The following is a 15,152-nucleotide window of genomic DNA, read 5'->3' as shown; positions in this document are numbered from 1 at the left end:
GATAAAGAGCTTTCCTCTTCATTGATTTCAGTACCTTAATAAAAAATGACTATAAGTAACAGTCTTTTAAAACAAATATCAAGAAATTTATGCATCTGAAAATAGAGAGCTTTAATTACTGATCAGATTTCTAAAACCACCTAAGAGCCATTCCGAGTGAATTGAGTGGACAAGCTGATCAAACCGGGCTTGGGTTTGAAGGGGCTATTGTTTTAAATGCACAGATTGTTTGCGGACGAAGTGCCATTGGAAATGAACACCACACTGTGCCGTACTAGCACTGATGACTTCAGTGTACGCCTCTCCTGAATCTCAGAACACCCACAATATCGGGTTCTCCTTGTATGTCGACATACAAGGGAGGGGCTAAAAGTTCATGGAAAACCCATGTTTCCCAAGCACTCCGATGCCTTGTTGGGTGTACAGCTTTGTACAAGCCTTAACCTTTTTGTCCCCTGTGGTTCCTTTAAACATAAATTATATGGTGCTGAGTGTAATTTCAAGTACCTTCAGTGACCATCAAGTTGAATGACACCATAAAGACACAATCAGATACATCCAGGAGGGGCATTCTGTCAACTAGCTTTTGAAAAACAATGCCAGGGTGGCCACAGACCAAGATGACTGGTCCAGGGCAATAAAGACATAAAATAGTAGGCACACACACACATGAACACAACTGTGTGTGTCTGTTGTGTTGTGCATAAGGACACAAAGAGTTTTAACTAATTTGATGGCGCCTAGCAGTAAGATTAAACTCACTGCCATTGAGGCAAAGCTGACTCATAGTGACCCAATGGGACAGGGTAAGAACTGCCCCTGTGAGTTCTGGGACTATAACTGTTCACAGGAGTAGAAAGCCCCATCTTTTTTCTAAGATTGCAATGGATAAGTTGAAACAAAATGTGTAGCAAATGTCAAATTAAAACTGTTCTGTGAACTCGCTCAGTTCACAATAATTTTTTTTAATCAGAAGCAAATCAGATCCATAAATTCAAATCATTTTTATAAAGGACGGGGATGTTTGGTTTCAAAATAAAATTTAGTAAGAAAAAAAAAGTTAGTGTGGTTACAATCTATAACAGAAATATAGCCAAAGACGACATGTATTTCCTTTTAAAAAATTATCTTAGAAAAGACCACTATTAATTGAGGAAAGAAAAATGCTCAGATAGTAATAATAGCAAAACACTGTACTAAAAAGAGCCAGTTCCAAAAGCATTTTTTTTCACAAGCTTTTAAAAATGAGTAAGTACATTTCTTCTTGATGTGATGGAAATATTGAATTATATATGTGAACTGTCAATTAAACTGTTAAAAATTAAAGATACACAAAATAAAAGAATATGTACTAAAAGTAACTAACAGCTGACTCCTCCGTCCCTGTTTAATGCTTAAACAAGTGGTTTCCAAATTGACTACAATCACTGTAGGCTTTTGACAAAATCATCTACGAATATACCAAAAGAAGCCCATTTTTTTCTCTTACCACTTTACAGTTTCTATTTCTAGTGTTAGTACAAGACTTTGTACAATCCATATACATTTTGAATCTATATGATTATAGATTTCCATTTCTACATGTCTAAGTTGAATTTGCAGATGAGCTGGACAATTTAGGTCAGCTCATATCTAATATCAGTTAATCAGATGTTTGTCTCATGAATACAAGGGGCTTGAAAAACTCATGAAATTTTAACACAAACGGTTTCAAGTCTCCTTAAACAAGTTTAACATAATACACTAAAAATAATTATGCTTTGGTGTATGTTGCAAAGTATGTACCATAGACTTTTTAATGTAAAAGGTTTTATGAAGTCTGTTTCTGAGCTGTACACAAACCAGACTTTCATAATGCAGGGATTGCCTAAATTAAAAAATGTGTCACTAATCAGGCATCTAACCAAAAAGTTTGTTACCACTGTTGTATGAAACAACTGTTTCTTAAAATATCAATAACCACCAAGACAGTTGACTTAAAACCTCTTTAGCTCTGATGTAGTCGCTTCCGGACTCTCTCCGTAGTTGAGCATGTAACGTCCAAGGAGTTCCCGTCGGTCCGCAAGCAGTAGGAAGCACAGTGACAGCAGTAGGAAGTATGATCAGAAGCCAGGGAGTTGGAAAACAAGCAAAGCGCAATGATTAATTTACCACCAATAAAATGGGAAACTTTGTTGAGTGAGAAATCAAAGATTTTAAAATGAGATTGAAAATGCTTTGTGAGGAAGAAGTATTTTGAAGCTAGCAAAACATCAGGAAAAAAACCCACACTAGTGTTAAAATTTCAAAAATAAGGCATACTGGAAAGAATGCACAAATATCAAACAACTTTGCTTACAGGTCAGAGGGACATTATTATTATAAACTCTACAGAAGCCCGAGACTTGACAAGAACACTTAACTATCATAATACTAAGAGAATCACAGTCTTAGAAATAGTTAGGTATGATCCATCTACATATATTATATTAAGGAAGTACCAAAAATATTAATCCACCAAAAACATAAAAATAAAAAAAATTCTAAATGAAACTAGAGTGAAAATTTTAACTATATTTTTGTTAGCATATATATTTTAAAAGTTATAATTATAAGTTATCATTATTAATCAAACTGGCAAGTACACAAAGAAAATAAATGAGGGCAAAAATATGATTTCAACATATTAAACGGAAAAAAACTGACCAGTTATGCTAATGGATCTCATTTTAGAGAAATGAACTACATAATTTTTATAGTTGCAAAGATACTCATGTACCTATAACCCCCTCCCAGGGGGATGAACAACAGGAAAGTAGGTGAAGGGAGACCATGTAAGATATAAAAATAACTTATCAAGGGTTCATGAGGAAGAGTGGGGGAGGGATGGAAAAAAATGAGGAGCTGATACCAAGGGCTCCAGTAGAAAGAAAACACTTTGAAAATGATGGTGGCAACATATGTACAAAAGTGCTTGACACAATAGATGAATGTATGAATTGTGATGAGCTGTAAGATCCCCCAATAAAAGTATTTAATTTAAAAAAGAAAAAGAATCCTTCAGGTTTAGAGATGAAAAAAAACCAAAAACAACCTGCCAATTGTTCACACAAGAATCTGTGCCCTCCTGTCCATTCTTGGTACAGGGACATGCTCAATGTTTTAATGTTTAATCTAGCTGTTTCTACTGTAATTAATTATACCTGGAGTTTTTAAGAGTAAGGAAACATTTATAATAAAACTGGATCTGATTGGGAAAAAAAGATAGTCATGTGGGGAAATTAATTTATCTTATGTAAACTTGAAGCTCTGGACTAAAGATATTTTCAAAGTGAATTATACATGCATGAAAGCTGCATCCATGACATTGATCTATTAAGCATGCAAACATAAAAATTAAGACATGTAAAATCAATGTTGCAAATATTTTAATATGGACACAGTTAAAAGGGGAGATGCTAACAGTGAAGAAGGATCACCGATTCAGAAAAGACAACAAAATGTTACTAAGTAGATACTACAGAGCACACGACACTCAACTGGCCATTGAGTCTGTATGTTAGAGAGAATTGGACCAAATTTTTTCCATTTCAATGTCACCGTGTTTATAGAAACAACCCCCAGCCTTTGTGAAGGAAATGACGTTGAAAGTAAAATGTGCTTTATAAAAATCTGCATTAGAGTCAATGTTATAAATATGAGGGGCTGTGGAAAAACTAGAAGACAATGGACATTTCCTACAACTCTTTTGAAACCCGCTCACGCGGCGCCCTGGCTTGCAGCTGCGATTCGGTTCCTGTGTACGAGTCAGCTGCAATGGGAAGGAGGAACGCGCGTAGCAGGCGCAGGCCTTGCTTTACTGCAAGGAAAGGCTCGACGCTTTTTCAGTAATTTAAAAACAACACAAGCAGCAAGTGAAGGAGACTGGGATGAAGAATTTGTTCCAAGTCAAGGTTGGACCAATCTCTAAAAAGTGAGGGCCAATTTACCTAATGTTAAAGGGCAAGTGTGAAAGTCCGTGAACAGAGAAAAAATTCACACACAAACAAATTTCAGAAGGACACTCCTCAATGATCCTTTCTTTTGTCCAACCTTGCAGTGTCATTTAGGGGACTTCATTAGACTTTCCCCCCTGCTATTTTTCCTCTCAGTAAATGAAAGGTAAAAGCTACCATAGCGTCAGTTCTAACTATACAATATCTAAACATTTATAGGCTGAATAATGTAATGAGTTAAAAATGCATATGCTTTGGACTCAGGGTAATTTTTTCCTCCATTTTATCATAGTGTAACTTTCCTAGGCCAAAAGAGATACTTAAAAATTTGTAAATGATTTTACAGCACAAACGGTATCAAAATTTAAATGGGGAACTGATACATTCTGTCATCAGTAACTTGGAAATGATATCAAAACAACTAGGAAGATATTCAAATTGTAAAGAAATAGATTACAATGCTTGCTAGAGTTTATCTAAAAACAAATTACTAAAAATATGAAGTTTGGTTCAAATTTTAAAACAACTATTCATGGCCGACACTTTACAAAATAAAGAATACACAACACTAGATTAAAATAATTAAATTGATGGCGCTTGGCATGTGAACCTATGAAATTAGTCCTCCCAGACGAGCCAGTCAGGGTACAGGGTAGCAACGATGAAACATGTAACTTTCCTCAGGTTCTTAAAATGCTTCCCCCCACCCACTATCCTGATCCCCATTCTACCTTATAAATCTGGCTAGACCAGAGGATGTACACTGGTACAGATAGGAACTGGAAACACAGGGACTCCAGGACAGATGACTCCTTCAGGACCAGTGGTGAGAGTGGAGATACCTGGAGGGTGGAGGGAAGGTGGGGTAGAAAGGGGGAACCAATTACAAGAATCTACGTATCGTCTTCTCCCTTCGGGGAAGGATAGCAGAGAAGGCGGGGGGAGACATCAGACACTGTAACATATGAAAAAATAATAACTTATGAACTATGAAGGGTTCATGAGGGAGGGGGTAGTAGGGAGGGAGAGAGAAAACAAGCAGCCCATATTAAGGGCTCAAGTAGAAGGCAAATGTTTTGAGAATGATGATGGCAACATATGTACATATGTTCTTGACACAATGGATGTATGTATGGATTGTGATAAGAGTTATACGAGCCCCCAATAAAAGGACTTAAAAACAAACAAACAAAAAGAAATGAGTCCTCCCTTAAAAGGATTTCTTGCTGAAGGCGAAGTTATTAAAAAGTAAAAAATATAAAAGGCCCAAAGACAACAGTCTTAAAGGAACCAATAAAATATTCATTTATGGCAGGAAATGTGTTAAATCAATTAACCAAGTCATTTACTATACTGCTCACCTCAATTTTTCATTTGGTTAAATAATAGTATGGCATAACCAGGACATTATAACTATTGAAGAGGAAAAGTTTAACATGTTGGTGGGATACATGTTTCATGTGAATTAAAAGAAGCACAATCAAGTTCAAAACCAACAACTTCTGAAGGGGAAGCAATAGAAATTCCATTAGGTCAACTTTAAATATAAAGAGCCACCCCGAAATCCAGTTTGAGAGACTGAGTACAGAAACCACTAAGTAAAGCCAGAAATATAGGTTACTTTGAAACATCTACTTATATCAATTTTAATGACAATTTAAAGGATACATTGGATTAAAGACACAAATTGAAAAGACTAGCATGGGGTAAGACAGAAGGATCAAATTTTGTTTATATCCTAAATAACAACACGAGACTTTTGAGAATGTAGTGTAAAATCTCCTATCCATTGCCTCTATCTTTGGTGTCACTGCCACCAATTAACAGTCTACAGCTTAACAACCTCATTACTATGGTCAACTAGGAAAAAGCAGATTTGACATAATTTCCCTTAGGAGACTAAAGAATGTAATCTACTTAATTTTTCATGTGGTCCCACAATATTTTGAAGTAACATACCAAGATGTGAAATTTTAATAGGGCAAGTTACCCTTTGCTATAGAACTGCACCAAAAATTCAGCTACTGTACGCTGGACTGATGACAGCTAGTAGTGTGCAGAGGCTACAGGAAGTCTTAGTATACATCTGTTTCGCTGACAGTTAGTGAAAGGAGGTTCAGTTTAATGTGAAACCACAGAATGCCTTCCTGTAAATACGGGACAGCTTTCTTCGTTTGCAGTTTAAAAGGATACTGTAAATCCACAACAGAACATTATGAAACATGGTAGTTGTTCATGATTAATAGAGTAATGCAAATTAATTTAACAGTGTTAAATATATTCACATGATCACGACTGTGATTCAAAATGGCCGCTAATGAAGTTACATATCAATATATGTACATAACATTTGTCACAACAGCGTTTTGTAAGTTTGACTTTTTTCAGACCAAGTAATTTTACAAGACAATCGCGTATCAATTCTTTCATATTATGAAAGGAATACAATGTTTTAAGTAGCTTCTTTCCGCTGGGTGGGAGGTTGGGAGGTAGGAGAACTCTTAAAAAGTCAGTGCAAATTGAAGAGAGTTCTACCTTCTTGAATGCTTAAATTTGCTGACCAGGATAGATTCCTGTAAGCTGGGAATAAACAAATCTTAAGACATGAAAGAATCTCCTAAGGTTGTCAGCCGCAGTCACAGGTGTCTGCCACAACGAGGAAGCCCGCGTCCTATAGCAGGGCCTTCTGAGAGTACGGCTGCTGGGGCTGAGGTGGCTGCTGAGGGCCCACGGGCTGAGGCAGAGGTGACGATGTCAAGTTGTAGTTTGGCACCTGGGACATGTTAGTTCCTGCATTCTGGTAGACGGCGACGTCAGGAGCAGCGGCAACAGCAGCAGCAGGAGGTGGACTATACACTGAAGCCTGGTTTGGATATGTACTTCCTTGGACAGAACTGACCATTGTGCTGTGGAGGGAGAGAAACACTAAATCACGTAAATATTGACTTACACAGACACTGAAAGACAAAAAAGGGACATTCATTCATTCAATCATTCATACATTTAGTAAATACTTATTAAAAACCTTTATGTCCTCAAAACCATTACTTTGGGACAAAGAGACCATTAAGTGTGTGGGAAAAACGTCTTTGGCACCATGGGGCTTCAAGAAAGCCAAGGCTCTCTCCCCACAGGGGCATCTGACCCGGCCCCACTGGGTCCCTGTGCATCGCGGGGCTCACGTTCTGTAACACTGCCTTGCAAGGCACCAACACAGTGGGCGCAGAGGGGCTCCAAAAAAGCACAGACCGCCATTTCATCCTGGATTATGCGCTGACGTACAAGGAGAGGATGGTGATGGACAAGTGAAGAAGGAAGTTCTGAAAAATGGCCAAAGAGGAAGATAGACCAGAGCATAACACAGGTACAGATGAGATGGGAGCTCACGACACACGGAACCCAAGAACTGGCGTGGGAATAGTGAGACCAGAAGGGTCGGGGGAAAGTGGGGAGAGGAGGGGAGGAAAGGGAAACCAATCGCAATGATCGACACATAACCACACACACACCGCCAGGGGGAAGAACAGCGGTCAGTGTGAAATAGGAAAATAATAATAATTTATAATCTATCAAAGGGTCATGAAGGGTGGGGCGGAGGGAAAAAGAGGAGCTGATACAAAGGGCTCAATGAAAAGTAACTGTCTACAAAAGCATGATGGCAACATATGTACAAATATGCCAGATGCAATCAAAGTATGGACTGTAAAAAGAGTTGTAAGAGCCCCCAATAAAATGACCTTCTAATAAAATGAAAAAAGAAAGAAATGACCAATGGGTCAGACAAATATGGAATTCACCGGTATCCCTGGTGAAAGCAATTGTGATGGGCTAGTTAAGAAGAAAGCCTGATAATGTCACTGCTCTTATTTCCCTAGAAATACAGAAGCAAATTAAGTGGTCTTCCACAGATGCCTAACACACGTCCCGGCTTCCTAGCCCTCCCCTTCCTGCGACAATGGCCTGTGAGAGCGCCCCCCGCAGGCCCCTCTCCTTGTGTGCGACTCCCCTTTGTAGAGAACGCTTCCAAGCAGCAGACTTCACCGGCTGCCGCTGATTCTCTCTTCTCATTCCCAATCTGGTTTTCTAATACGCGCACGAAACTAGCTTGGCTTTATGAAGAGAAATACTGGGATAATTTCATATTGAGATTATTTTCCCTATATTTCTAGCAAACAATAAGCAACGTAATGGACACTTGCCCCCACATCTCAAAATAATGTCCACTACCATTTATTTCTGGACTTCTTTTAGCCCCAAATGCTAGATCATTGGTATGCCAACTGCGGATAAACCCAATGCTTTTGTACTTTGTGATTCATTATCAAAACAGATGGTCATTTACTACCATATTCTATCAAATAATATGAAACTTCACATGCTGCTTCGAAGCATCATACACTCGCTATAATTCCATATGCACCGCCTTGTGAAATGTAAAGTTGAGTGACAAGATGTTGAAGTTCTTGTACAACAATAAACACCACAATATTGCTGTAAGGGTGTAGAAACTAAGCGCTCAACTCTACATGCAGAACGCCCAGATTTGAATCCTCGCTCAATAGGGCCTTCATCACTTTGTGACTCAGTTTCTCCAGCTAAAAGGTGGCTACATGAGTTTCTGGGTGATAGACATGCCTGTTTATACACTCAGCTTCTAACGGAGAGACTGAAGGGTGTTCTGGCTCACCCAGAGACACCTCAGAGGGAGCTGGCAACCTACTTCAGACACCTGGTGCTGGCATTTGGCAGGCTACCCATGTGGAATAAAGGAGTGCACGCGTGTAAGACCCACAGCACCGTGCCTGACAACACAGAGGCACAGTGCCTTACATTGTGGGCAGCGAACCACAAGGTTAGCAATTCTAAAACTCCTCAGTAAGACGATGGGGCTTTCTACTCCCACACTTTCCATCTGGAAAGCCCCCGGGAGCAGTTTACCCTGTCCTACAGGGTCGCCCAGGGTCGGACTCAACCCGATGGAAGCAAGTTTGGTATTTTGGTATTACGCCCTAGAGCCGCTAGGAGTCATAATCAACTCAAGGGCAACTGTAATTCCTACCTTGTTCTTCTTTAATTTATAACCCATATGTTAATCTCCTAAAGAACCTTTCCCCCATCACGGCGATCATTATGTACAAGGAGCCCTGGCGGCATTATGGGTTAAGGCTCAAGCCCGTCAGTCACTCTGCAGGAAAAAGTCGAGGCTGCCTTCTAGAACAGGAGTTCTCACCCTTCCTAATGCAGTGACCCTCTCACACAGTTCCTCGTGTGGTGGTGACCCCCCCACCCATAACATTATTTTCATAGCTACTTCATAACTGTCATTTTGCTACTGGTATGAAATGGGTAAGTCAACCCCCCCAAAGGGGTCACGACCCACAGGTTGAGAACCGCTGTCCGATAAAGACTTAGTCTTGATGCCAGAATCAACTAGACGGCAGTGGGTTTGGTTCTGATTTTCATTACACACAGAATTCGTTGGTGGTATGAACAGTTACGTGCTTGTCTGCAAACTGAAAGGCTGGTGGCTGAAGCCCACCCAGAGACACATCAGAAGAAATGCTTGGTAATTTGCTCCTGAGAGGTCACGGCCATGAAGACCCTGGGGGTCAGTTCTACTGTGCAACAAACAGGGTCACCATGAATTAGCACGAATTCAGCAGCAATTGGGACATTCCATCAGAATGTTAGAAACCCATCGTTACTCGCCAATATACTCATCTCCCTAATTCTCAGTTAGTGCTTATGTTCCCAGACATTCTACTGCTTTCGTGGGCTTTCTCACTATTCTTCAGCTGAAGAGCCAGCTCCGTGGTGGGATATATCGGGCCACTCGTTACTTGATCTTTGTCGACATTTCAAACTCCCCCTTCCCACTGTATATTTTAATACTGCGACACCAGAGCTTGCTCCGCCACACATGACGCTACTGCATACCTGTCTTCACTCACTCACACTGTCATGTCTTCACTTGTATGGAATACTTTTCATCACACTTTGAGCATATTTTATTGGAAACCCTCTCTGATCCCGGAGGCCTCCAAAGTACCTTGTATTTGTAATTAAAATACTTCATAAATTATATCTTCTTTCGGTGTTTTCCCCTCCCTGCCCAGTAAGCTCCTTGAGAGTAAGAAACTCTAAATCGTGCTGCTTTGTCAGACACCTAGCACAGTGTCTGGCACAGGCTAAATGTTCACTCACATTGACAGATGGGGTCGCTATGGGCCCAAAGTTAACTGGGCAGCTTCTCGCAGCCCTGGAGAGGTCTACGCCTTGGTGGCCTGCTAGCACTGTCATTACTAACACTAGCAGGTGGAAGAACTGCACCAGTAAGTAGTACACCCCCACGTATCAAAGACTGTCCTGGGGTGAGAGGAGTCTGAAAAAGGGTTAACTCTCAAACTCACTGCCAGTGAATTGATTCTGACTCAGAGGGACCATAAAGGACAGAGCAGAACTGCCCCTTTGGGTTTCTGAGAAACCAGTTTTACCAGGTATAAGACAACAAGCTACATAGTGTGACTATAAAAGTGAAAGAGACTATTAAGATAGGGCACTTTAGTGACAATACAGAGAAGTAAAAAGGCAATTTTATAACACAGTGTTCAGAAAGAAATATATCCTCAATTACTATCCTGTTATCCAACATTTCACATATACAACAGTGAAAACTCCATTATCTGACTCTTGCACAACAACAACAACCTGTGTCCTGGCAGTAAGGAATGCCAAGGTAGGAGAAGGTAGGAGTAGCAGTGACTGTGATGGTTAAGGCCGTGTGTCAATTTGACAGTTATATGCTAGGTAATGATGGAACCTGGCAGTTATGTAGGAAGAGTTCAGTCCGTCACCTCCCTCCTGCATTTTGTGTTCTGATATGGTCACCCTCCACTTCCACACAGTGCTGACGCTCACTTAATGACCGGGTCCTTGGCGCCTAACCATGTCAGTAAATGCAGAGCACAGGGTTCTATGACAGCACACAGGAGGAAACGTGTGAAGATGCGGGAAGCTAGTAAAGGCTGCTCATACAGACATCAGCTAACCTGAGAACTACAACACAGGAATTGGCAAAAGGGTTAAATCTTTTAAGGAAATGCTTTCCAAAAGCATCTATTGAAATGAACATGTATTTCTTGAGCAGTGAGACATTGTCAGGCCCCAGAATATAGTGCAGGCTCTGCACAACCGTTTGTACATACTGAGTACCGCAGAAGTGCAGACAACCCCCCGGCTAGAGTAACGGGGGAGAGGGGGGTACAGCTCTACAACACATCATGTTTACATTCCTACCAATATAGTAGCTCATTTATAAGGATAATGTCAGAAGAACCTGAATTTTAGGAATGAAACCCAAGTAACTTCTCTCCAGAAACAAGATAGTTGAGGCAGTATATGACACAAAAAAACTGTCTCCTTTTATCTAGTCAACAAGCAACCCTTCCCGCTTCCTTGTTGCCCATGAAAATGCATTTTCACGTGATCTCAACATGATGAAAAAATAGTAACAAAAACATCATAAAATATGATGAATAGATAGTGAAGTCAGTTTGGACTTTCTGGGCAACTCAACACCAATGAAAAGGTGCTAGAGAGTGTGCCTTTGCCCCTAGAAACCTGTGTTCCAAGTCAGAGTCCTCTAACTCCTAGACACATCTAGTGAACTCTTAAAGCCTACTCTTTCTTTGTTTCACGGGCAGAGTTCAGTTCAGACTTCCACGGGAGCAGAAAAGGTACATTCACATAATGAACAAGAATTGAACGACATGAAAAACCTAAACCAAACCTGTTACGGTGATTCCAACTCATAGCGACCCTATCAGATAAAAGCTGGACTGCCCCACGGGTTTTCTAATGTGGCAACCTCTGTGGGAGAACACTGTCCCCGCTTTCTCCCACGGAGCAGCTGGTGAGTCATAGCCCCAGTGACCACCAAGCCTCCATCACTGCTCTGACCGGGCTCCGTGAATGACGTGAGGGGAGCAGTCTCAGAGATGATGAGAAAGGGACACGATATTCACCTCCCACCAAGCTACTTGCCTCAGGAGCCACAGGGACAAAAACGGGCTTGTACTGTTCTTCTACTTCGGGACCTTCCTGCATATTAATTAAATTCCAACAAAGGGCAAAAGGGAGGAAATATCTGTCTTTAGAGATAGCCCCAAAGTGTAAATTCCAAAACAGTAAACAAAAACTTTCAATTTTCATGATCTATTTTGTGAGAAAATAGTTATCAAATTTAAGCTTCATTAATATCTTTATCAAACATCATCATAAATTCAAATAAGAGCACAACCACAGAAACTTGCGGTAAGAATATAAAAACTACCGTGCTCAAGACAAATGTGAGCTGCTTTGGTGAGTCAGCAGAACAGAGGGGTGGCTCACTGGCGAGTCGGAAATGCCTCAGGAGTTCCTGAAACCCCACTCAGCACATCACACCTCTGTGCGATAACCATCTGTCGTTTCTTAACCCATTCTTAGGGTGACAGCTGAGCAGGGAGCACAGAGTTTCAACAAAATAGCTCTAGTAATAGCCAACAGTCAATATTTACTTAGGATAGGAAGTCTGAGCCTGCTGACTCGGCAGGGCTCCTTGGCTGAGAGAGGACAGTGGCTCAGGGGGAAGGCTGTAGCTCTGGAGATGGCTCATCTGTGCGCTCCCTGCGACCAGATAAGCACCACTTGGAGGAGGACCTGGGTACACCTAAAACAGTTCAAAATAAAACACATTAGAGGAGAGACTATTTTCTTCCAAGCCAATGCTATTTAAATATTAATAGGCATATCAAACTTTCTTTAGAGAAATAACCCATTACAAAAAGAGCAATTACATCTCTGGAATTGTGGTTTAAAAATAATCTTCCTGCTACTACACTCACTCCAGTGGGCTTCTGACTTTTCCCTTAGGTCCGTTTAGCCAGATTCAAATTTCCACATAGAAGTAATAAAGGATCGTCTCACTTTTAGGCTAACAGCATTCCTATTTTGATGTTAAAATTTTACATGACTCCCAAAAAGAAATCCTATAATTACAGTTAGGAAGTATATTAAATTCATTTTAGATCAACTGGCTACATCTACCTGTAGATATTACTTACACTTAAAGTGACATTTTTAGAACATAAAAGCAAGCTCATTTTCTAAAGCTGAGTTTAGCAAACATCGGTTGGTAAGGGCCAGTAGTAACTATTTTAGGCTTTGGAGCTATATTGTCTCTGGCATAACTATTTAACTTTAGTAATACAGAAGGCAGGCACAGGCAGTGTGCTTAAAAAATTAATGTGGTTAAATTCCAATAAAATCTTATCTATACTTTATCACACTGGGGGATAGTTAGCCGAATCCTATGTCAAAAACAAGCAAACAAACACCCAAAGAATGTGGTGGGTGGGGGGGAGGGATAGGGGGTTGTTTTCGTTTTAATCTAAAGAGACTGTAGTCTTTAGTGCCCCAAATCTAAACAGACATTAACATTCAAACTTTCCATTAGAGCCTTTGATTCTACACGTTTAAAGGAGAAAACCCCAATGTCCCAGTAGGGAGCCCTTAGTGTGTGTGGAGAGAGTAACATCATCACCAGCAAGCAAAGGCCGCAATGACCCTAGCACTTGTGTTAAACCGTGTGACACACCAGGCATCAGATCCCAAAGGTCTTCACCCAAACATATCCAAATCAGTGCTCTCCACTCTTAACTGGACTTTTCTAATTAAACACAGTTATTCTTAATTTGTCTGATCTTTGCATGAACTGGTAAGACCATTGAGCAGGTGTCCCATACTGGTCCCAGGTGCTGCAAGCCTGGCTAGTCATCTCCAGAGTGCTGGAGGAGAGGAATCAACTAAAAATATATATGTGCTGAATACTGTCTACACCCATATTGTACATGGGTAAAACAGAAAGATAAATATTCCCTGTATTTTTGAGTTCATGGGAAAGTGTTTAGAATAGCTAGAGGCAAAAAGAGGAAAATGTCTCTCTGTTGTATTATATACAGTCTCATATACAAGGAAAAATGTCCAGATTAATAAAGCTCACTAAAAAACTACAGAGACTAAAAAAACTTTAGTAGGAATTAGAAATTCTACTGAGAGGTGACTCTTAAAATATATAGATATCAGGGATGCAGTCCTGAAGAACCAGTCAGTAGGTCTAGAGCGAAGCCAAAATTATCCAACCTTAAAAAAAAAAGGAGGGGGTGGAACCAATTATTGAGTTTGTCAGGGTAAATAATGTTTCACACTTTATTTACAATCTAAACATCACTTCTAGGAAGTCTCACATTTCACAAAAACAAAGTTATACTAAATAATTTAAAATATAAAGGATGCACTTGAGTTTTTAAAAGCTCACCTGAGAACCAGAAACACCAGATGACTGCATGTAATACTGCTGATTCTGTAGCTTTGCATACATGGAGTACATTGGATCGTCATTCATTAACTTGGTGTACAATGACAGTGCTTCCATGATTTTCACATTAAGTTCTGAGAGTTCCGAATGTTTTCTGAAACATTACACAGTAATGTGACGCATAGTATTTGTTTACATTATACAATATATTAGAGCAACAAGACACAATACTTTTTTCCCCCCACTGATAGTGTAAGAGGCAATATCAAACATTATTAAAACATGTGACAGAAAACACCTGTGTTTCAGACCTAAGACACCAAACATCTTTAAAGGGGTTTAGGTGCTGTGCTGGGAAAACTGAAGCTAATTACAATTCATTGTACTTTGAAATGTCAAGGTTTCTATAGTTATCAACAGATGGGAGCATCTGTGGGTATTAGAATGTCAACTCACTCAAAGTGATTACATTAGTTAAGCCTAAGTCAAGGCACAAACGGAAAACAAGTGAAGTAGCAGGCGTGCCCTAGGGCTACCATCAAGCGGTGGGGAAAGCAGCAGCTCAGAGCGAACGTCAGCGAAGGAAATAGACAGCGTGTGCAGCTCATGGTCCTTTACCTGTCGATGTCTTCCAGCTTTTCATCAATGAGAGGCCCCATCTGGTGACACATTGCTGAGTGGACAAGAGTTGGACATAGGAAAACACAGCAAAAGAAAGCAAGCCTTTGAGATTCAAGTATTTAAGAACTATAGGCTTTTGTTTAGAGTGATATGTTAAATCCCAATTCACAGGACCGATGATAGATTTTCTTAATATAACT

The 15,152-nt window shown here is 40.1% G+C and overlaps 1 protein-coding gene across 1 annotated transcript in view; it reads right to left on the bottom strand.

The window, feature by feature from the left end:
- Positions 1-5,604: 5,604 nt before the first annotated feature.
- STAM (signal transducing adaptor molecule) overlaps positions 5,605-15,152 on the bottom strand; it is a 66,330-nt gene continuing 56,782 nt past the window's right edge. Inside the window, exons 11-14 of the mRNA XM_075552456.1 lie at positions 14,950-15,004; positions 14,332-14,485; positions 12,533-12,684; positions 5,605-6,880 (exon numbers count right to left, since the gene is read on the bottom strand). Coding sequence (XP_075408571.1) covers positions 6,646-6,880; positions 12,533-12,684; positions 14,332-14,485; positions 14,950-15,004 — 596 coding nt within the window. The 3' untranslated portion in view covers positions 5,605-6,645. The remainder of the gene's footprint in view (positions 6,881-12,532; positions 12,685-14,331; positions 14,486-14,949; positions 15,005-15,152) is intronic.

This window comes from Tenrec ecaudatus, chromosome 6 (assembly GCF_050624435.1).
Source record: "Tenrec ecaudatus isolate mTenEca1 chromosome 6, mTenEca1.hap1, whole genome shotgun sequence".
Lineage (NCBI taxonomy): Eukaryota > Metazoa > Chordata > Mammalia > Afrosoricida > Tenrecidae > Tenrec > Tenrec ecaudatus.
This window is presented reverse-complemented; position numbering and strand designations above follow the sequence as displayed.